At 47.5% G+C, this 23,467-nt stretch overlaps 2 protein-coding genes across 6 annotated transcripts; one reads left to right on the forward strand and one right to left on the reverse strand.

Moving 5' to 3' along the window:
- The first annotated feature begins 1,685 nt into the window (after positions 1-1,685).
- On the forward strand, positions 1,686-6,546 carry LOC128264958 (uncharacterized). 5 transcript variants are annotated; one of them, XM_053000697.1, is made up of 6 exons: positions 1,686-2,007; positions 2,931-3,130; positions 3,997-4,014; positions 4,291-4,588; positions 5,444-5,663; positions 5,922-6,546. In XM_053000697.1, the coding sequence occupies exons 1-6, from the start codon at positions 1,824-1,826 to the stop codon at positions 6,037-6,039; spliced, it is 1,038 nt and encodes a 345-aa protein (XP_052856657.1). In that variant the 5' UTR covers positions 1,686-1,823; the 3' UTR covers positions 6,040-6,546. The 5 variants fall into 5 exon arrangements, with proteins under 5 accessions (XP_052856657.1, XP_052856656.1, XP_052856659.1 ...); XM_053000696.1 differs by lacking the exon at positions 3,997-4,014 and having other exon boundaries at positions 2,931-3,190; XM_053000699.1 differs by lacking the exon at positions 3,997-4,014 and having other exon boundaries at positions 2,931-3,190; positions 4,291-4,528.
- A 266-nt stretch (positions 6,547-6,812) lies between these two features.
- LOC128264944 (dmX-like protein 2) lies at positions 6,813-23,424 on the reverse strand. Its single transcript, XM_053000671.1, has 15 exons — positions 23,206-23,424; positions 20,310-20,527; positions 19,918-20,066; positions 12,125-19,273; positions 10,773-11,846; positions 10,489-10,713; positions 10,047-10,403; positions 9,162-9,426; positions 9,020-9,107; positions 8,678-8,947; positions 8,538-8,607; positions 8,405-8,479; positions 7,966-8,099; positions 7,797-7,880; positions 6,813-7,720 (listed from the first exon to the last, which is right to left on the reverse strand). The coding sequence occupies exons 1-15, from the start codon at positions 23,290-23,292 to the stop codon at positions 7,520-7,522; spliced, it is 10,446 nt and encodes a 3,481-aa protein (XP_052856631.1). The 5' UTR covers positions 23,293-23,424; the 3' UTR covers positions 6,813-7,519.
- Between the last annotated feature and the right edge of the window lie 43 nt (positions 23,425-23,467).

Here is a 23,467-nt window from a genome sequence, read left to right on the forward strand (position 1 = left end):
ATTAATTGGTATTTAATTTTAGGTTCAGTTTTGGAGTGGGAAAAAGTATAAACCATGATAGTAAATATACTTATTCAAAATTACAAAACTTTTTTCAGAACTTTGTTAATAATCCTATAAATTTTATTAAGATGTACACTTTTTTTATTACTATTTAATTTGGATTTTTTAATGACAGTATTTAATGCGCAATGTTTTAATTACTAATGAATCTTTATTTAATTTTAATAGCTGAAAACAAAGAATCTATGACAACAGGATGACATAAACTGATGAAAGGCCAGAATGCCTTATACGACATTCATATCGCTTATGATGTATTTTGCATTTGTCAAAGATTCTTTCGAGGCCCAGGGTCAATTTGCGTCGGGAACCTTGGAGTCCCAGTTCCCAAATCGAACTTTTCGACGCCCTTGATCCCGTTTGGGCTCCTTTTGCCGCCAGCTGATGATCCGACTGCCCATAAGCGACCTGGCTTGTTATATAATTCGCAATTCGGTGGGCATGTGGCACCATTTTGGGGACAGCCGTGTGTTCTTGAATTTTACGCAACAGTTGGCGCCGTCGCAGCGTGATCTTGGCTATACAGCTATGTGGCTATATAGCAATGTTCCATGTCGATGGCGTCAACCTGCGACCCGACCACCACCCGACCACCCATCCACCAATCCAATCCGAATGGATCCCATACCATCCCATCCCATTTCATGAGTCGCCCACTCCACCGGGAGAGGATCAATAACAAACAATAATGTGCCGTCGTCTAATTGTAAGAACCAACTTCCAATTTGAGAGACATCCGACATGATCGCATAACCCGTGCCCACAGAGGCGGGGAAAATGGTAGCACCAACAACTATGTTTTTAACTTTAACAATATATGTGCACCCAAAAAAAACTGGATTTAATTTAATACTCAGCTTTTAGAGACAATTTTCCTACTAAATAGTTTAAAATTCTTTTAACAATAGTTTAGTTCCTATCACAATTTTGTTTGGGTGTCAATTATATGATATCCATCTCCATTTCACAAAATCTATCATTTAATGGGGTTATACTCTCGTTTAAAAACCTTGAGCATTTTTAAGGGAGCTTAAAATAAAGTATGGTAAGTATAGAAGCATTTCTAGCTATCTTTTAATAAGTATATTTTATGGTATTAATTAACTAATTTTACAAAATGAAGTAATTATAATATCTTAATATGAAACACTCTCGTTTATTAATTATCTACAATCTAATTTATTTTTGTACACATCCAAAACCTAAGAGATGAGATGCGATAACGTATACGTTATTTTATAAATGAGCTTATAAAATCGAGTATACGACTTGTTGTATTCATTACCAAATTTAATTTCACGATTTGTTAAAATTGTATATTGTTGGGAAATAAACCTTTATAGGTACATTAAATTGCGTAGCTCTAGAAACTCTTCAAAAGTTTTTTTACAAATATTTTTGTTCATTCTTTTGAAACTTTTAAGGTTGCCAAATATTTTCAAAATCAAATAAATGTAAGCTTGCAGCGCTGACATTCTGACCTCTGTTGTACGCGTGTGTGGGACTTTCATTTGGCTGATTTGGTGCCCAAACCTAGAAGCCAAAGATGCGATGCGAAGCGGGCCCAACGGACCGTATAAAAGCGGTTCGAAAACGCGGCTACATTTCAGTTGCTTCAAAATTATCGCCCCAACCGCCTGCCGCCTGAGCGAATTGCGATCGTTTTCGAACCGTTTTCGAATCGTTTTCGAGTTGACAAAAATTTTTGTTGTTGTTTGTCTGTGTCGTTGTCGAGTGTCTGTCACAAGCAAGTTTCAAACATGTCTTTCCTGGGCAACACATCCGATCTGGAGTGCGAAAAGAACGAGTTCCCGCGCCAGCGGCCCACGGGCATCGTCACCAAGGTGGCGGCCCACAAGCTGTCCGCGGAGCCCAAGTGGACCGACAAGCGGGAGGATGACTCCGACTCGGAGGTCTCGTCGCCGGATAACTTCCTGACCAAAGGTGGCCATGGCCCAGCTCTAAACTCTAACATATTGGGAAATAACTATAATTATACCCTGGCAGGAGAACTTTGTGGTTTCCAACTCTGAATAGTGTATATTAAATTCCAGATCGATATATCCATTTCTGGTACGAACTGGTACCCCTTACTTTTCAAGTTATGCGGTTTTCTATATCGAATAGCTCCAAAAGAATCAATTTTTTGTTTTTGCATAAAACTTTCAAGATATTAACATTTATATTTATTTTGAAAGAAAGCAAAAATAAGAACATAGTAAAAGTGTGGAAACTACCTCCCAAAATATAAAAAAAATTTTGATTAAAAAAGTAATAGAATCTCTATAAATATAGACACCATTTCAGTTGTTAAGTTTTAAGGTCTTAGTTCCTAATTGTTAAAACTTTGTTGTTTTAAAACATTAGGTCTAATGATTGAGGTAAAGTCGTTTTTATACAATTTCAGGAGAAATAATTAGTCTAAAAGAATTTTAGAGGCTATTAAAGTTTCTAGAATCATAAAAAAGAGATCCTACTTCACGTTGACAATCCCTATTTTATATCAAACCAACTAATATAGGGAAAATAATCAAATATTTTAGTCGAAAACCATTTCCTCAAGAATATTTCAAATCCTTGCCATATAAAAATAACTATATCTTCTATATAAGTATTGTGTATATAATCAAATTTGTAATCCAAACAGAATATATTAGTAATAATGTTTAAATATTTTTTAAATAGATTTTCGGTAAACTAAGTATATATTTTCAAATGCAAGGGTATACAAACTTTGGCCCGCCGAAGTTGGTTTTACATAATGTAATGTAATATGTTTCCGGTAGTGCATGCATGATGATTTAGACTAACCCGGTAGTTGGAGCCACTAACCACGTAGCCTAACCAGATCGCCATCGTACTTGCAGGCGCCTTCCTGCTGACCCCCTCCTACGAGTTGTCCATGGAGCGGGCCGCACTCATCTGCGAGAAGATGGCCTTCAAGGGATGCTTCAGCTTGACCAAAACCGCTACAGGCATTCTGTTTAAATTCTCACACCCAGATGACTATCAGGCGGTGTTCAAGAAGGGCTTCCACAAGGTCACCGGGGCGCGATTCTACCGCAAGGTGAGCCCACCCACCCACACCCACATCTCCAGTGATTGGAAGGGCATTATGGGGCACAAGGTATGTGCCACAACGGTGGGGCAGATGGTGAGGAGGTGCAACGCCTTCTCAATACCCAATTAAGTTGGAGTGTCCCGAGAGTATCATTTAAGTGTGACTAAACAGAGAAATATACTATATATACATATATATTCGTACCTCCTTCACAGAACCAAAATTTGCCAATTAATATGAGTACTACATTTGGACCGTTTAATGCAATTCCTTCTCTGAGCTAGAAATATTCAAAGTTTTATCAGAAAAATATATTTTTTATAATTTTTACATTTTATTTTTAGTTTTTTTTTATTTATACTGTTTTTATAATATCATAAAACATTTTATTTTTGTTGAGATATTTTTAAATATTAAAATCGGTACCCAAATTAAATATTAGATAATTCGTATCAGTTTGATACAAAATGATGTTTCTAAATCTGTTTTTATTGATCTTTAAATAAAATTTTAAATTTTTTAGTTAACATTTTAATAATTTGAATCTTCTTTATTATATGCAAAGTTAAGATATCTAAAATTTCTAGTAAACTAAATATTATAATGTTAGATAATAAAAATTTGAGAAAAAATAGATACATAGCAGATTTAAAGTAAATTCCAAAATTATCTATTGGACATACGTTGCACCTGCTTGGGTTGACAACCCACCACCTGGAACTTCCCATCACTGCCCATTTCCATTCCCATTTCCATTGCCACATCCATACATAAGAACCACACCTCATCAGATCCAATCATCGAGCATATTTCTGCCAGACTAACCCAATCGACAAGTGAAAAATGCAAATTTTATTTCCCCCATTTTGCAGCAAACATTCTCGCGAAGCGTGAGTATATATCCCCATAACCATCCAAATAAATCCAAATTGATTGATGACTCTGTGCTGTAATTGGAATTGCGATTGCGATGGGCTAGCTATATATGTACATATATTTAAGACAAAGCACACATAGACATAACCCCAGAAATGCTCAGAAATCCACAGAAACCACCCACATATATAGTGTATATATATATAGTATAACTTAACCATGCGCATGCGCAGCAGTCACCCTCCGTTTCTCCTTTGCCATTTCTATTTTCGATGATGACCCACCCACAGATAGCCATTCCGTGTCGGCCGCGGAAGACCTTCACCCTGTACGTGCTGGATGTGCCGGAGGATCTGCCCGTGGAGGACATCCGGCATGCCATGTACAAGTTCGACTCGGTGGTGGAGGTGGTGCGTCTGCATATCTACTCGAGCCTCGCCAGCAATGCCACCAATGCCTCCTCCTCCGCGGTCGCAACCGGCGGCTCCTCCTCCTCCACCGGCGGAGGCCTCGACAAGGGCGTCGAAGGTGAGCAGATCACGCTGCTGCACACGCCCACCCAGACCTTGCGCCGAGCGGCACTACGAAGTAAAGTACCCACCGATTGGTAACATGCGAAAATATATTGAAATTACACCCTTTGCCTCTGATCCAGTAACAAATCCACAAAATGGCACATTGTCGGGGAAGTTGTGGTCGAAAGGATGGCGTTTTCCAGGTCTAACTTTTCTTTAACATATTAAGATAGTATCTTATAATAAATGGCATATTTGCATAAAAAGCTAGCGAAATTATATTCATAGGTATTTTTTTTATGAAAATATTCACAGAATGGCAAATTTTGTACTTTTTTTTAAACATTTTTAGCCTTTAAAATATAATAATTGAAATATTTGCATATTAAGTTACCAAATTTATATTCATACATATTTTTCTCTTTAGTTTATTCCTAGAATTTTGTCCTTTTTTTTTGAAAAATTTTATTGAAATTAAAACCTTGCCCTGTGATAAAGTCACTCCACAAAATGGTACATAATTAGAATATAGTAGCTGATAGCTAATGGAATATTTACACACAAAATTAAGCGATTTAATATTCACATAGTTAGGGACTTTCACCCTTCACATTGAACCATTAAAGCCATATATTAATATATTTCTACAAGTGTAGTATCAAAAGTAACTTAACGAATTTTATTATAAGCACCACTTGATTTTCTAAGTATTAGTATATAAATAGTTTTATAAAAGTTATGGCAAAATACAATTTTGCTTAAATTGGTAAGAAGCTAAAGCCCCTTTTTAGCTGGAAAACGCCGTAGTAAAATCCTGTATGACCATAGCGACTTGACAATATTATAACTACATTCTGTAGGTGTTAAATCCTGTCTGGGAAATGCGCACTCATCCCCTTTCAATCCCTCCCATTAATTGGTTTTGCAGGCACCTCCAAGAGCGTGGGTTCCGTGGTGGGCGATGCTATCGAGAAGGCCGAGCGTCCGGAGCGCAGGGAACTGCCGCCTGCCGTCATCCGGATCACACTGGCCTCCATGGACGAGTACAACATCTTGTTGCAGAACGGACTCAACTTCTACGACGCCACGTTCTTTCCCACTGAGGCCAACATCTCGCTGAAGGGGGCCAAGATTGACTACAAGCGCAGGTATTTTGGGTCACCATATCCCATCTTTAGCACTCCATAATTTGGCTTAAAGTAATTATTTCTAAGGGTATTATATCTTCCCAGTATTAGCTCATTTAGTTTTATCATCTAGACTAGATTTGTAAGTTATAATATGTTATCATAGAGATGACAAAAAAAAAAAATTTTTGGATTTGTAATTTTAGTAAACTACTTTCTAAATAACAATTGTTATTAACGCCCTGGTAATGTTTTTCCGCATCTTCCGCCTTCCCGCAGAATGCTCGATGGCTCGATTCCCGGACGGGTGAGGGAACTGCTGCCCGTTTTCGATGCGGCTGGCTTCTGCAAGCTGCCACCGCCGACCAGCAAGCTAATTAAGCCGCCGAGGTCGTAGATCCAATGCGATGTCATATGATATGATACGATACAGCCAACCCAGCCAGATCTACACATCCAAATAGACGGCATATGGTACACGGCACACGGCACACGGCACACAGGCCCCCATTGACGACAACACACCATCCGGATTCGGTTCGGATTCTACCCATTTTATCTTACCCTACTTCTCTGTATACTATACACATAATGCTGTTTTTCAACGGATGCCAACGTTTCCGCTCGATCCGCCAATCCGATCCATAATAATTCCTCTTTTGGCTACCATCTATGTTTTTGTTGCCTTTCTATCTCTATCTACATATATATATATATTTATATCTATTTGTCTCCTCTGTGAACTCTTCAACCTATTTCTTTTTTTTTTTTTTTGCTAGTTTTATTATTAAAGGCCCATTTAAGGCGTAGCGTCTAATTTGTTTGATTGTCTAACAATGAAAAAAAAAAATATAAGCAAAACAAAAAACAGAAAAGAAATAATAAAAACGAAATAAGAAAAACACTTTTCAATGGCAAACGGAAATGGAACATTTCACCGATGTTTGATGTGTATATTAGTGGGCAAATGAATGGAAACTTTAAATGGTCTTGTGGACATCCTGTTGACGACAGTAATAAATGGCAAATAAATATTCACATACCGAAAATGTCTAGCATTCAGAGCAATAAAGATTTTGACTTCGGTTGTGTGATATTTTCTCATTGCATTTACTTTAAGCCTAAGAAAATTTTGGAATCATAAATCATTATTAAAACACCCATTCATAATTTGGTTTAATTATTTTTTTTTTTATTCATTTTGCACTTTATTTATTTTTAGTTAATTCATTTAGTTTCGTTTTAGGTATACATATATCTTGATTGATTCAACAACAGACAAATTTTTGCACAAAGCTCAACACAAAGACATAGATCGTAATATATATTCGTAAGCATATCAATTACCATACTGTCGAATGTCTTGTATATCGTATAATAATAATAATTAATTGATTTAAAGCATATAATAGATGTATATAATATATATCTTGTATCTGTATAGTAGTGTATATAGTATATAGTCTGTTTAGGAAATACTCAAAGAACATGAAACGAATCAAGCGAATCGAGTCAGACACAAGTTTCGTTTTTTGTTTCGCGTCGTTTGGAAAAAACACACATTAAATAGCAAAACGGAAACGGGCAAACAAAACAACAAAAAAAAATTGATGGGACAATACAATTATGCAAATAAAAATAGTAATAAAATATATATATATATATGTGTATGTATATGTATATCTGTACGTTTAGGAAATTGGAAATACAATTAAAAAAAGTTTACAATAATCAACGATTAACAAAGAATACACACATATTGTGGGGACACAGGACACACTCGACACTCGAATTGCGTCCCCTATTTTGCCGCAGAGGAAACAAGACACGGACTGGGCATCCGTGCCAGCAGAAATGTTACGGATAGAATACAGCTTTCAATACACGGAGTGGACAATGTTGTCCTTCTCCACCAGCAGGCGCACCTTCATGCAGCCATCGGAGCCGCAGGAGAAGAGCCGTCCGAAGGGATCCACGTACACCTGGCTGACGCCCTGGCCGGTGTGCTTGAAGAATCCGTTCTTGGCATGCTCATGCGGGAACGTGTTGATCAGCATGAACTGATTCATGTCCCAGATCTGCGGGGACAAAACAAACAATCACTTGGTTGTTCAACAGAGTTCTCTCTAAGATTAGTACTCAGTCTAAACTTACCTTAATGTCACCCTCAATGGAGCCAGTGACAAAGAACTCCTCGTGCGGGTCCAGAGCTATGCACTTAATGGTGCTATCATGGGCCTGTTGAAGTTATACAATTAATTATTGGCTAGTAATTGGTAATTGGTAATTGGTAATTGGTAGTCCAGTCCACCCAAACACCCACCTGATAGCGATGGCGCAGCGTACGTTGTCTCACATCGAAGACGCAAACATCGCCGCGTTTGCCGCACGAGATGAGCACCTGGTGCTGCGGAGCGAACACCAGACAGGAGGATCCCTGGTCGTGGCAGGTAAAGGCTGTAAAGGATTCTCTCATTAGCAATCAAATACTCATACTTAGGGGTCAAAAAGTCATAAGTCACCACTAGCCACTAAACATTGTTTTGGCAAATATATAAATAAATACAAAAAAAATTGTTTTCATTTACGAAAACTTAAAAAAAGAGTTTAAAATTTAACTTATCTGACAGGATTCGTTTCTTTCAAAGCTCATATTATTGTTTGAATTGAATCTTGAAATTTTGGGACATTTTAGATAGTTAACAAAAAAGATAAAACAAAAAATGTTAAAATTTAAAATTTTTTGTTAACCCAAATCTTACCCGACACACAGGACTTCTTGTGGGGCAGCAGTGTGTCCCAGATGTTGATGTTCTTGTTCTCGGAACTTTGACCAGCTGTCAAAAGGGATTGAAATTTAGAGAGATGAATCAGGAAAGAAATCATCAAACTCACCGCTGGCCAGGAGACTGCAGGAACCGAGGAACACGAAATCGGACAGGGCCTTGTTGTGGCACTGGTAGCTCTGCAAAGGGAATGCAAGGTTTTGAAATAAGTAAACTGCAGATGATGAGACATCCCTATGCCAAACTCACTATAAACGAACGATTGTTCTGTGAGGCGATGCCCGCCTGCCAGAGACTGAGCTTGCCGTCGCCATCGCCGATGCCGAACTTGTTGCCCTGCTCCGAGAAGCGGCATCGCGTCACCTTGGCAAAGGTGCCCGAAGTGCGGGGCGAGCAGACGGGCTGCTGGTGACCCCACTCCCAGATCTGCACGGATCCATCCTGACCGCCGGTTAAATACAGCGGCATCAGCGGATGGGCGCTCATGCGCTTCACATTGTCCACCTTGTGGCGCAGCACCTGCAAATAAACATTGTAATTTTAAAGCTTAGAACGCTTGAGAGGATCACCACCACCATCACCACCACTCACCATGGATGTGCCGCGTCCCGATTGCGAAGCACTCTGTGTGCTGGCATTGGACTCGCTGTAGGCATTGCTGTTGCCTCCAAATTGGTTTCTGCAAGTGGTAGAGTAGAGTAGCAACAATTGCCAGATAGTAAATTAGACTTACTGCTCCTGCGTCTGAATGATCAGGAAGGACGAACTGTTGGTGTCCGCATCCTTGGACAGGTTCATCATGTCGTAGTCGCACTCATCCTCGTACCAATTTGGCGACTCCAGCAGCAGCGAGATGTCGAACTCCTGGATCTCCCGCGGATTGGCGAACGCAATCATCGAGGAGCTGTTGTTCTTCAAGCAGAAGGACAATATCGACTCGTGATCCTTGTGAATGATGCGAATGTGGTCGGTATTCTCGTTGGTCGAATGGGATTGACCTGCAAAGGGGGAGTAGTTAACAATTTAGTATAATCATTTAGGGAATAATCCATTAACAAACAAGAAGGAACGGCATACTTAGCTATCCATTTTAAAAATAATAAATATGCCCCCCTGAAAATATTCGGGGTTTTAGGTGGCGCCATCTGCAGAGTTACTGACTGAACTAAGCTAGCCATTTTAAAAATAATAAATATGCCCTCTGAATAGGATTTTAGGTGGCGCCATCTGCAGAGTTACTGGATGAACTATGCAACAAGTCTCTTCTGCTCTCTCTTAAAAAACAGTGACGTCATAATATAACTTATTTGCCAATAACTTAAAAAATATAGGTTCGATTTGAACAATTTTTGGTGTGTCGATATATATTGACCGATTAAACATATATTGCCCAACAACTAGTCTCTGTTATGTCTCAGAGAATTTCCCGATTTCTAGGCGTTAGAGTGGACGTGGCAAAATTTTTAAATAAACCTGTGCTGCGTAGGCATAACTAGAACCTGCTTGTGAAGACCCTAATCTCTGGCTCGAATAGTAACCGAGATATCGACGGACATGTCTAGATCGACTAATATATACCCTTTTACTCTACAATAAAAGGGTGAGACAAAGTACTCACCCTCATCGGTCTCGTTGTCATTGTGGGTGTGGTGCGATCCCCGCGTGCTCGGCTCCATGTTCTTGCCAAAGATGCTCTTGATGAACACCTCCTGGGCGGGCTCCTGTCGCACCAGGTAGTTCCACAGCCGCCGGATGGGGCCAGCCGAGGAACCCGAAACGAACGGAGTGTTGTCCTTGTTCAGCAGCGATCGGTACTTGTGGATGGCCAGCCCGTTGATGCCGCTCTCCGCATAGCATCCGGGAATATAGTTGCGCGACGGCGGCCCACGGGCTATGAGGTCATTCAGGGCAAAGTCCTGCCAGCGATTGAGGGTCCTCAGCACTTCGTGCGACAGTGGACTGATCACGGGCAAATCTGCACGGCGAAATGGGTGGAAGAATATAAACGCATGCAGCTTAGTGAATGGATGGCGAGGGGATGGATGAAATGTTACAACTACCTTGCAGCTCGATGCCGGCCACCTTGACCAGCTCCTGGATCTTGTGCGTGCTGATCTTGATGAGCGCCAGGCGCAGGATGCTCCACGAGTACGACGTGGGATTGGTGTGCTCCGTGTTGTCCTTGGCCTTCAGCTGCGACCGACTCACATTCACATCGTCGTCGTCGTCCTCCTCCTCCTCGTTGTCCGACTCGTGCGAGTCGTCTGTATCGTAGTCATCGCATTCTGGAAGGGATTCATGTCAGTTAAGTTGGTATAACAGTCAAACAAAAGCAATAACCCACCGGTTGTGGGCGGTTTGGTGAGGAAGTAGGACAGCATGGATGTCTCCGGCGGCATAAACTGCTCCCGGTACGTGGGCTTGTCCTCCTTCATGTTGCTGGAAGTGCTGTTCTGACTGAAGCTGCCCAGTATCTTCATGTTCAGCTTCATGCGTTGCTTTGTAATGGACGTGACCGTATTCCAAACGCTATTCTCATCCGTTGGCTCCTCGGAGGTGGAACCACCAGTGGCTATGGCTCCTCCACCAGCGGCCACCATTTGGCTGGATGGCTGTGCCGCCGCCGGCTTGATGAGCAGCTTCTTCATGCCGCCGCCGAAGAGCGTGGACCAGGTCTCGTTGTTGAAACTCTGGCCACTCAGGCGGTACAGCAGACGACTGTCGCAGGTGGACAGCGAGTAGATGAAGAGTGCCATGTACGTGGAGACGAAGGACTCCAGCAGCAGCACATTCAGCTTGGGCACATCCTCGTCCTTTTCGCGGGCCAACAGGGCACGCAGATTGGTCACGCCCGGCCACTTGGACGGAGTGGTGCACACGCCAGCGGGCTCATCCGTGGAGTACTTGCGCCGCCGGCCGTAGGCATTCCGGCTGCCCACCAGATAGCTGCACTCGAACGACGAGTTTATCTTCGCAATGTTCTCCATGCCCGGACTGGGGTAGCTCGGATTGAAGGCCGAGTTGTTCACCACGAAGCTCTCGGAGTCGCAGAGCGACTGGTAGATGCAGGACGACAGGGCCACCGCCAAGTCCCTCAGCACGAAGATCTCGCTGAGGGCACTCGGCTCGATGCCCGGGAAGGGCAGCACCTTGATGATGCTCTGCAGCATGTCCACCGTCTGCGACTGCAGGTACTTGATGGGGTCGGCGATCACCGTCTTGTTGCCCGCCACACACGCGCTCAGCAGCGGCAGCGTGGTGGGGAAGGGCAGCGGACTGAGCAGCTGCTGCTGCGTCTTCTCCTGCTGCAGCTCCTGCAGCAGCAGCACCAGCTCCATGCGCACGGAGGCCAAACCACCGCCACTGGCTCCGTGCAGCGAGCAGTAGCTCAGCAGGGTGCGGAGCAGCGTCTCATTGGCTGCAAAGATAGTCCATGATTAGCTAGAGTTCGAGACTTAAGGACACAGGTGTATCGTAAAATCATCATTTCATTGTATAAACCACATATGATTTTAGTTGTTTAATACATTTTTGGTTTTGGAAAACAGAATCTTTAAATATTTTTAAAGTTTTTTATTTAGTATTAAAAAATTGAAACCTCAACGTAAGGTATGCATTCATACAACGAAATGATGTACTATTTACTTTCGCTATAGGCTTATAATTTGTAATAAATAAATCAAATAAGGAACTTACCCTTGAGCCACCTCTTGCGCTTGGCCGCCCGCATCACCTTGGCTTCGAAGTCCTGCTTGTCCTGCATGAGGATCTCGTGGAGCGTGGGCCGCTCCGTGCTGGGGTAGATGCTGGCGTTCATCTCCTTGTCGCGCGCCTCGGCGTCCGCGTCGCCCGCCTCGTGGCTGGCCTGCTCCGCCTGGCTGCAGTAGTTGCACAGCTGCTTGAGGGCCTCCACCTCGCGCTCCAGCCACATGTACAGCTGGTAGCGCAGCTGGCCGCCATCCACCTCGAAACCGGTGGCCAGCGTGGACAGCTCCTCCATGAGGATCTTCAGGCAGGCCACGAACTTCAGCTGCTGGGCCATGATGTCCATCTTGTGGTCACTGCCATTCGACTTGCCTCGTCCCAGGATGGATGACTGTGCCTGTGGTTGTGGCGTGGCCAGCTCTGGTTCATCGCGCTCCAGCTCCAGCTCCTCGTCATCCTCATCCTCTTCGTCGTCCCATTTGATTTCGAACTTGGCCTCCGGTTCGGTGGCCACGGGAGCACCCCAATCGAAGGCATCCGCCGTGTTGGACGGCGTGGCGCCCCACTGGTCCATGATGCCCGTGTTGATCAGCTCCTCCTTGTTCTGCTGGGCACGCTCCTGCGCCTGGCTGCCCGCCACACTGCCGCCCGAATCGTCGCTGATCTTCTGGGGCAGCTTGTTGAGCACCTCGAGCGCCAGAGCGGGACAGCCACTCTTGAAGTGCCCATGGGCGGTGGTGAAGTACAGCTGCCGCTCGATGGGCGTGATCGAGTCCTCCAGCTGCAGCTGCTTGTCGCAGGCCACCGCACTGGGAGCCGCATCGCCGGCATAGTTGAAGCCGGACAGCACCACATGGGCGATGCGCTTCTCCTGCGCCGACAACGCAATGTTCTGCCTGATGAGCAGCGGATGGGTGCGCAAGTAGATGTAGAAGTTGAACACATTCGGATTGGTGGCCTGCGGCTCGGGGCGCAGCAGGTCCTCCTCCCGGTAGCTGCTGTGCAGGCTGCCCACATTGTTCAGCAGCAGCGTGTTCAGGCTCTCCTGGTACTTCTTGATCGTCCAGTAGGTCATCGAGCGCAGGAAGGGATCGGGATGGGCGCGACTGAGGTCGCAGCGTCCCGTCTCCGCATCGGTGCCCAGGATGTGCTCGTGCAGCAGATGGTGGTAGTAGCAGCCCTCGGCATCGCCCTCATACAAACGGGCTATGATGAGGGCCAGCTGGAAGTCCTCCAGCTTGTTCATGCACACCTCGATGGCATCGTTGAGGCTGTTGGCCAGCAGGAAGAAGGCCACCGCATGCTCGAATCTTTGCTTGCCCAGCAGGACAAAGGCATTCTTCAGTGCCGCCTTGCGCCAACGATCCTCGGCAAAGTTGTTGCCAAAGAAGGCGGTCATCTTCTCGTCGCGACGCGACCTAAACAGACCCCACACCAGTGACTTCTTCTTCATGGCCAGGTAGTAGATGGCCGCATCCAGGGGCTCCTGCTTCTGCTGGTAGGCGCACTTGGCCAGCTTCTCCACGCATCTCCTCAGCGTATTGATGTTCTTCAGCCAATAGCCCATGCCCAGATCCCGTAGCGTGGCCCAGCGCAGATCGCCCTTCGTGTAGCTGGGTATCAGGTTGAGGAGCTCCTCCTCGCTCTCCGAGTGGTAGGCCCACACAATGTTGGAGGTGCCCACGCCCTGGCGCTGGAATTGCGCCCGCTGCTGGAGCGGCAGGCAGCGCAGCAAGTAGGTGAAGTGCTTCATGGCCAGCAGGAAGCGCAGGCCGCAATCGTCCAGTGAATCTGTGCTAGTGCTGCCATCCTTGACGGCTGAAGCTCCGGCTCCAGCTCCTCCTCCTCCTCCGCCACCGCCACCACTCGATTTGCTTTGATCGGCGGCAAACTTGTCGGAGAAATCCGTATTGCAGGTGGCCACCGTGTCGGCCAGGGCCAGCAGATGCATCTGGTCCAGCGAGGAGAGGCCGGGCAAATGGGTGTGGGTCAGCAGGCGCGACAGGAGCTGACCCTGGCGCGGACCAAAGTGCGAGATGGAGTGCTTCTCGGGCAGCGACAACCTTCGCTCCTGCCGCTTCTTCTCATCGCCCTCGCTCAGCAGCTCGTCCAGATTGTCCTCGGAGTTGTGCATGTCGAAGAGCTCGTCGTAGTCCTTGTCGCCCTCCGCATAGTTGTTGCTCTGCCCGGGCGTCTCGCGGTCCGCATTGAGCAGCACCCACAGGGGCAGCGGCGGAATGGAGTTGATCTCCGCATAGTCCAGCATCAGCTCCTCGGGTATCTGGGTGGTGCTGCCCCGATGCTCCGCCTGTATGTTCTGGTCGGCCGTATAGCTGATGCTCAGCGTGCGGGATCGGGACCAGCTGCGCTGCCTGGCATAGCCATCCTCGTCCTGGCCCACCGCACCCGCGGAGCTGGTGCCACTGCTCATGCAGCGCACCAGATGCGCCAGGATGGCCTTCACCCAGCGTATCTTGCCGCAGTTGAGCAGCTCCATCAGCTGCTTGGGATGGTACTGCGGCAGCACGGGACAGGCAATGCGCGATGCCTGGAACAGCCCGAAATCGGTCATGTAATCATCGCTGCCGCCATCATCCGCTCCAGCAGAACCATAGGGTCCTGCGCCACCGCCTCCTCCTCCTCCAGCTCCGCCCAAGCCAGGGCCACCGCCATTCATATTGGCCATGCTGGTGTTGCCCAAACGACGCTTCTTGTCGTGCGACAACAGCTGCAGATTGGCCGTGCTCACCTTGCTGATCAGCGGCATGGAGGCCACGTTCTTCAGCCGCAGCTGCGTGGACTCGTTGGCCAGCGAGCGCAGGTCCTCGTCCCGCAGATTGCGCGTATCGGGCACATCCTCGCCAGCCGCTGCCGCCGCCGCTGCGGCAAAGTGCGAGGAGTAGTGCGGCTTCCACTGCGAGTACACGTGCATCTCCGAGTCCATGGCCACCACCAGGATGCCGTCGCGCACCCACGAGATTTGCATGGGCAGCGGCGGCAGGCCATCGGCCGTCTGCAGATCGATCTGGCGCAGCTTCATCCAGCGTATCTCATCCACAAAGTTCGGCTGCGCCAGAGAGCTGGCTTTGCGCAAAATGGGACGATTCACCGAACGCGACTCCTTCATGGCCTTGATGTTGGCCTGGGCAATGTCCGAGCTGACGGGCGTGTAGAGCAGGATCTTGCTGCCCACGGCCACGGTGAGGATGTGCGAGCCATCCTCCTTGCTCACCCAGTCCAGTTGGACAAGGTGCTTCTGCGTCAGCGGGCAGGTGTTGCCGTTCTCCGCGATGCTCTTGCGCAGCGATTGCAAGGTGCTAAAGCTGGGCACGGTCAGCAATCCGGAGGCGGCCACCGAGGAGGGCTGCCGGTTGACGGCCAGCTCCGGCGTGGTCTCGCCACTGCGCGGCGATCGGCCCTCCGGATCGTGGGCGAAGGTGTGCAGCACCTGGTTGAGGCGCTGCTTCTTGGCCAGCAGCCGACTGTCGTGCAGGTAGCTCAGATCGATGCCGTGGCCGATGTTGATGCGCGGCAGATGGACGTTCTTCAGGTGAATGGTGTCCTCCAGCACCCACTCACTGCCGCCGGAGCTCTCGCACTCGTAGATGGCCACACAGAGGTTGACGTAGCGCGAGTCCGGATCGGGTCCCTTGTTGGGTCGCGTGAAACTCTTGCCGTACTTGTAGGCACACGCAATGCGCCCGGAATAGGCGGCACTGATGTTCAGCGGCTGCCCCGGAATCTCAATGGCCGAGTGCTGGATGCGGCTGAACATCTTCCACTCGCTCCAGTGATAGGCATCGCCTTCGGGCTCATCATCATCATCGCCATCGTTAGGGTTGCCCATGGGCTCACACTTCCAGAAACGTGAAATGGAATCGGAGCAGGCCGTCACAATGATGTAGGGGGCAAAGCAGGCCGGATAAATGCTGGAGCTGCTCAGGTGGCCGGCCGCTGGCGAGGCATGGATCACGTCCACGCCCTCGGGCAGCGGCAGCTCCTGGGTGCAGACCTTCTTGGTGGTTATCGAGATGTGCGGCGCCTCCACTTGCGGGCCAAAGTGTTCGGCTCCCGTCAGCGTTTCTGCGCCCTGTGACATGCGTCGCGGATTGGGATTGCCAGCGCCAGCGCCGGCGCCGGGGCCACCTCCCTCCTCGTCCGGCTCCTGGGTGAGGTTGCTATCGGGCACATACATGGCCGTCTCCGAGAGGAAGGAGCTCTGCTGCTTGGAGCTGATGACAATGCGCCACATGTGTATGGTGCTGCCGCGCAGCGTCTTCTCGATGTTTACAATGTAGAAGGGCTCCTCGAAGTCGGCATTGCGCTGCAGGTCCACAATGGCATCCATGTCCGACTCGAGCAGCGCGTTGAGGCGCGGCTCCTCCAGATCGTGGGGATCCGTGAGCGGTGTGCTGCGCTGGCCACCCGTGATCAGTTGCGCCTGGAAGACGTGCAGAAACTGGGTGTTCTGCCAGTCGTGCTTGGCATCCGAGATGGCGTCCAGCTGCAGGATGCAGCCGGGTCGGGCCGTCGACTGCTGGGACACCACCTTGAGCTTGTCGTGCAGCGCCGAACGCTGCGCCCGCATCGTGGACGAGGCGTTCGAGATCATCGACGACAGCGAGTGCGACTTGTGCAGCGTGTTGAGGTTCTCCGAGCACGAGATCTCCGCCAGCAGGGTGCGGGCATCGATGACCGCCTGGTAGACGCGCAGATTCTCGCCATCGCTGGCCACAAAGCAGGCGGATGGGGAGTTGCTGTAGCTGCCCAGCGTGGTGCTCGGCAGCAGCGTGGGTATCCAGGCCACGTTGCTGAAGGCCGAGATCTCCGGCGAGTTGATGCGGGCCAGCTCACTGACGCCGCCCGAGTGGCACAGCGGTCCCACGGAGTCGACGCGCCACAGGATCAGCTCCGAACAGAAGCCGGTGGGCGTGAAGACATCCTTGTCGCCATTCGATCCGGCCGACGGGCCGCCTGCTCCGCCACCGGAGGGCAGTCCGGCGCCGCCACTCAAGGGCTGCTCGAATGGCGACATGGGCGACTTGGCCTCCGAGTCCGGGAGGTTGTGGTGCGACGTGGAGACCAGCAGCGGCAGCACCGGGTGGCAGGTGATGTCGTTCACCCGGAACCGATGGCCGGAGGCGCGGCTCACATGGCCGATGCTTAATACTTGGGTGAACTTGGTCTTGAAGGCGAACGTCAGCTGCCAGAGGTTGAGGGTGCCGTTGGAGTGCTTGGTCACCATGGACACCGATGGGGAGACGTTCAATGGCAGAGCGCTGCCACCGGCTGCAGCCGAGTCCTGCGAACTGCTGCTGTGCTCACCCGCTCCACCAGCTGCTCCACTGGCCGCATTGCTGGCCTCCTGATCCTCGCCAGCCGCATCGCCATCGCGGTCGGCCTCCTCATCCTCGCCGGCCGCATCCTCCTGCTCCTCGTCGTGCCGCTCATACGTCTGCCCCGAATGCTGGTCGGCGCTCTTCAGCGAGGAGTCGTCCGCATGGCCCTTGTGGAACTCGTCCTTGCTGCGCACATTGTTGGCTATGTCGCGGAAGGCCAGCGGATGGGTGCCCGTGTTGAACAGGCTGACCGTGGTGGACATCGACATGGCGTCGCCCAGCGGAAAGGCCGATGGGATGCGCGTGGAGAAGGAGACCTGCGCCTGCCGGAACGAGCCGGGATAGTAGTCGTCCAGCCACTCAATCACCCAGATCAGGTAGCTCCCGTCCACCGGATGGATGGCGAAGAGCAGATCGGGACTCTGGTGCCAGTCGCGCAGCAGACACTCGATCTTGTTGTCCAGTGAGTCCACCAGCTGGGTAATCGGATGCGCCGGCTCGTTGTTCAGCGAGTTCTGTGACGTTGTGTTGGACATGGAGTTCAGATGGAGACCTACTCCAGCTCCCGCTCCTCCGCCTCCTGGACCGCCCATTGCCGTGCCCGCGGTGTGCTGCGAATAGCGACTGTACTCCTCGCCACTGTCGTCCACGGAGACGGACTTGGAGGAGCGCAAGTACTTCTTGTGCGCATGCGCCTGCGAATGGGAGCCATGGGCATCGTCTGGGAGATCGACGCCACCGCTGGAGGCATTGCCATTGCCATTGCCATGGCCATGGCCATGGCCGTTCTCCTCGTCGATCACCTTCTTGGTGAGCTCCTGCAGTATGGCCTCCGCCTGGAGCGTGAAATGCATCTCCTTGTTGTTCAGCCAGTGCAGGATGAACACGTTCTGGTTGGCCGGATCGCTGGTCTGCATGGAGGGGACCAGCGGTATGTCCGTTTCCGCATTGATCGAGGCGGCCAGGTGGAAGTGCATGCCGGGCGTCACTCCGGATCCCTGAAAGCCGTACGAATGAAAGTCGTGGACGCTGCACGACGACGGCAGCGAGGGTATAGGACCCAGGTAATTGCTATAGCTGGCCGGCGAGCTGCCCATGGCGCCGGCCACTCCTCCGCCAGCGCCGCCACTGGACACTCCCCCAGCGCCGCCGACGCCACTGGCCAGTCCACCTGGTCCGGCATTCGCTCCGGCCTTCATGTGCCGGCGGATGTGGAAACAGGTCTTCATGTGCTTCAGCCGCTGCATGAAGCGATGCTTGTGCCGATGCGTCCGGAACTTGGGATTCTGCGAGGCCATCGGATCGAACTGGGTCATGTTCACCATGCCGTCGTCCGGCAGCACCGTCTCGATCCAGATGCGGCAGATGTTGTCCAGGCAGGAGGTCACAAGCATATTGGCCACCGATCCCTTGGGCATGTACTTGCTCGTCTTGCGCCACACAATGTTGGACACGGCACGCGGGTGGGCGATATACACGTACGTGAAGTTCAGCTCTCCGCCGGATCCGGATCCGGAGCCAGTGGCATCGGAGGAGGAGGCCCCGCCGCCGGAGGGTGCCCCGGCCACCGAGGAGGAGCCCTTTGCCGGGAAGAGAACCTGCTTGTTCTCGTACCAGATCTTCACCAGCCGATCGTTGCGGCCGCAGGTGGCGAAGAGCGTCCCATCCGGACTAAATGCCATGTGGTAAATGGGTATGGCCGTCTGGCAGCTCCAAATGTTCTCCCACGTGGACACATCCTCCGACTGGGCGTTGTTCGGCTGCTTCGGCTCCTTGCTCTCGCCAATCTCGAACTTGACGCCTGGTTAAGCGGGAAAAAAAATGGAATTTTCATTAGAAAAGGATGACTTAAAGAGACAATTTTACAGGGGGTTTTCTTAGAATAGAATTGGAGTGTAAGTACTGCAAAATAAGCAAGGTAACAGGTGCTCAATAAGTAAATAGAAAGCTTAGCTATCGAAAGTCAAATAACCTCCTGATAGGCTATAGGCTAAGGCTTATAATAAGGTTTCTAAGAATAGAGCAAACAGTAAGGTAATGCCGCGTAAAGAAGGTGATCAATAGGTATCAGTATACAAAACTAAGCTATTGAAAATCGAATAAAAAAAACTGCCGGTAAGCTATAAGTAGATTTTAAACAGGGGAATTTTTAAATTAAAATAAATTACAGCTATATTTTTTAGGCCAAGCCAACCTTAAAAAAACAATTACGTAAAACAAAGAATAGCTATAGTGATTTAGGATGCCTTTAACAATCAGAAAATAAATAAGAAAAAAGCCACTGATGTCATCAGAACTACTGTATAATGTGAAAACCCCCCTACAACCCATTTTCAACCACTTGGAAACTGTGATTCATCTTCTCCCACGCCAATCAATAGTTGGCAGCAGAGGAAAAAGGCGTCAGTCGAGTGGGTTGTATACCCAAGCCAATGGCCAACTCACCCGTGTGCTCCTCCTCCTGCTGGTGAGTGGGTGACTTGCTCTTCCACAGCTGGATGTTGGTGCCGCCGGTCAGGAGACGGGTGCCCTCTAGATTCCAGGACAGGGTCACCACGCTCGAGTGGCTGGTAAACGAGCCCGTTTGCACCCATCTGCGAGAGAAAAAGTCAAGAATTAGGTTAATAGGAGTATCACTTCAGGCTGGTTGTAAACGGTGCAGCGGCATGTGATATTTAAATCACTATAAAAAACTTATAAACCAGTCATCTTTCAAGTGGTTTGTTATTTTCTTAAGACACATCGTCTTTGCCGTTGTTTTTTTTTTTTTGTCATTTCCTTAAAGTTTATTCAGCTGCTGCATCGTTTACAACTACTTCACACACACACACACACACCTGTAGTCCAAAAAGTGGGTGTTGTGCTTGCTGGACTCAATCACCGGCGTGGGCTCAAAAATGCATATCTTGTTCTCATAGGCCGCCGCTATCTTTCCGGTATCGGTGCTGCAGTCCAGAGCGGATATCTTGACATAGCCATGGTTGGCGCCCGGAATGATCTGGACGCGCTCGAAGGTGCTCGCCAGGATGACCACATTGCAGCCGGCGGCGTAGGCCTGAAAATTGAACAAAACAAAGGCATAATAAGTGGCAAGACTCTACTGCAGTTAATCTAAGCATTATACGATCGTTATGTGCTCTCGGGGATATTTGTTTTCAAGTGTATATGGGAAGATATATATATATATATATATATATTTATGGGTATATATCGATAACAATACCCCAACTGTCCAGTTAACTAGCTTATCAGGCTGGCTGACAAGGCTCTTGCCACATCATGTTTGGTTACCTGGTTAGCTAAAGTGTGTTTGATTTATTTGTTGAGCTTTCGCTGATATGCTCATTAACGTGGGCAGAAATTTGAATACCCTGCGACGCTATTTAAAAAGGAGGGTATAGTATATAAGTAAAAGAGGAGGCGTTTAATAATGTTATTTGTGAGATCAATTAAACATTTTTTGTAAGCTTAATGGATGATTCTATGGATCACAAATACAAGTACAATCACGTTGATTTTATCCCAAGAGCATTGAAAGGATATCTGACAATATTGGTGGAAAAGGTTGAGTCCCAGTCAACTTTATCGAATATTAAGTTCATTGATTTGATATATTATGGTTCTCTTATTTGGTTATAGCCGTGATATATAAATAGAGATTTTTCGCAATGCAGAGGGGCTTTAGTGCTTGTTATCACGACAGTGGAATGTAAACCTCCTTTTTGTTGCCTGGAAATAAATTGTCATAATAATGATATCTAAGCTTTAGATAAAAACCCTTCTAATTTATTTACTTATTTATATTAATAGAATCTCTTACTAAATTGCAAGGGCATCAACTGTTTCGTCATCTGCTCACTTTATAATAGAAAAAGGGTATCAACTACTCTTTGATGATGGGTTTTTTTAAACTTTTTTTTTGTTAGATTTTTAATGCCCGTTAAGTCTTTTTTGGTAGTCACTATACCTATTAAAAATTGAGGGTTTTCCAACCGTTCCGATTACCAAGTCATTAGTTTCACAGATAAGATTATTTAATATAATAGGGCATTTGGCTGTTTCTTAGAAACGAATTTATAATTTTGTTTTACTTTTATAGAAACAATTAAAATAAGCAATATTGTGGGAATATTTATAAGGGAGTCTTTTATATGTAAGTAAGGGTATACATGGCTTCGACATGGTTTATATTACTAGCATAAAAATGGGTATTAATGGGTTTATTTTTAAAATTTTGTTTCGACACATAGCTTCTTATTCTTGTTTTTTTTTTTTTTTGTTGGGACGGGGGTGTTTGTGTTTCCCCCAAGACCCGTTAGGTGGCGCCAGGGGACTCTCTTTCGTTCCGACCATGTACTATATAAATATTATTATTTACATATGCATACACTCGAACTTAAGCAAATTGAAATGATGGCAAATGATATGGCGCAAAAGGCGGTGGAAAAACGAGGGTCTGTGAACGGGGGACTGTGTCAACAGCGGTGCTGATTACAGAATAGAATATAATAGAATAGAATATAGAAAGTACACATACGCCCCGTGGGGCCTCTCATTAGAATGGCGAAATGTGCACAGTTAATTATGCTTCTGAAGGTTTACAGGCAAAACACACAGCACGGTCTCTTGATCGGATAAACATTAGGGGTAAATATACACCAATATTATATATATATAGTACCATATAGTGTGGGGATCAAAAAGGCACATTATTAATGTGTGCTCGTGTTTTTTATGGACTGTTTATAATTTGAAATGGCTACAGGTAAGGGTATAAATATTAGATCAGATTACCAACATTCGGGAGTTATTTTAAAGCATTGCTATTTTATTATTGTTTGGGCATACCAAATAAAATTCCTATCATAACATTTAAGGGAGGTAAATAAAGTAAAATATATACAAAGTGTTCTGACTGCATATAGTATATGGTACCATATAGTATAGGGATCGAAAAAAGCACATTATAAATGCGTGCTCACGTTTTTTATGGCCGTTTATAATTCCAATTTGCCATTGACGTGTGACGGAGAGACAGAGAGGAAAAGAGAGAAAGGGAGTGCGGGAGAGTGGGCCAGCGGGTGAGTGGGAGGGGGACAACCTGCAAGCTGCGAAATTAGGGCATCAAAGGCCACCTGACCAATCGAAGGGTACACACAAACAAACACACTCAAACACTTTCACCCACACGGCTGCTGGCAGCTACTTACGCATGTGTGCGTGCGGCTTGTTTACTGCCAGCACTTGACCTTAAAAATTGAAAATGTAATTAATTGCTGGCCAAGTATGTAAATGCAGGTGAAAACAAACATTTTCAGCTTTTATTGTTATCGAATTTGCACAGCGCAGCACGCCACACATCCACACACACACACAAAAAGTTCTCTATCTCATCATTTGCATTTGATTTTTTTAATTGACCACCAAGTGTGGCAAAAATCCATACACATAAGCCGTACACACACACACGCAGACGGAGACACACACACATGCAAATATGTAAATAAAAACATTAAAGACGTGCTGCGATCGGTTCTGGTTGGAATGACGATGATGATGCCCCGTTTCCAATTGGAAGTTGGGGAGGAGACTGCTAAAATAACGGGCCAAAGTAATCTAACGGGCAATGATTGCGGAGGTGTGGCCGGGGGGAGGCAATCAATGCGTTGCAAATAATGCTGATTCCTCCTCCGATTTTTGATTCGATTTCGATTCTGATTCTTCATCGCTTACTGTAAATGGTATGCCTTCCACGGATCCAATCGCGAAGCACCGGTCGCCTGCATTGCAGGCGCCGCTCAATATCTGATGACAATTCATTATTTACACACAATTGATTATCACATCACAGCGCACGGATATTGGGGGCTTGGTTCTTTGGTTTCTAGCACGAATTTTCCTTGCTTCTTGTAACAAACGACAACAAAGTGACATTACATAAAAATTAGAGTTGAGTTCTTAGCCAGCGAGGCCAATCGATCTATCGATAGTAGGG

Source organism: Drosophila gunungcola, unplaced genomic scaffold (assembly GCF_025200985.1).
Source record: "Drosophila gunungcola strain Sukarami unplaced genomic scaffold, Dgunungcola_SK_2 000086F, whole genome shotgun sequence".
Taxonomy (NCBI): domain Eukaryota; kingdom Metazoa; phylum Arthropoda; class Insecta; order Diptera; family Drosophilidae; genus Drosophila; species Drosophila gunungcola.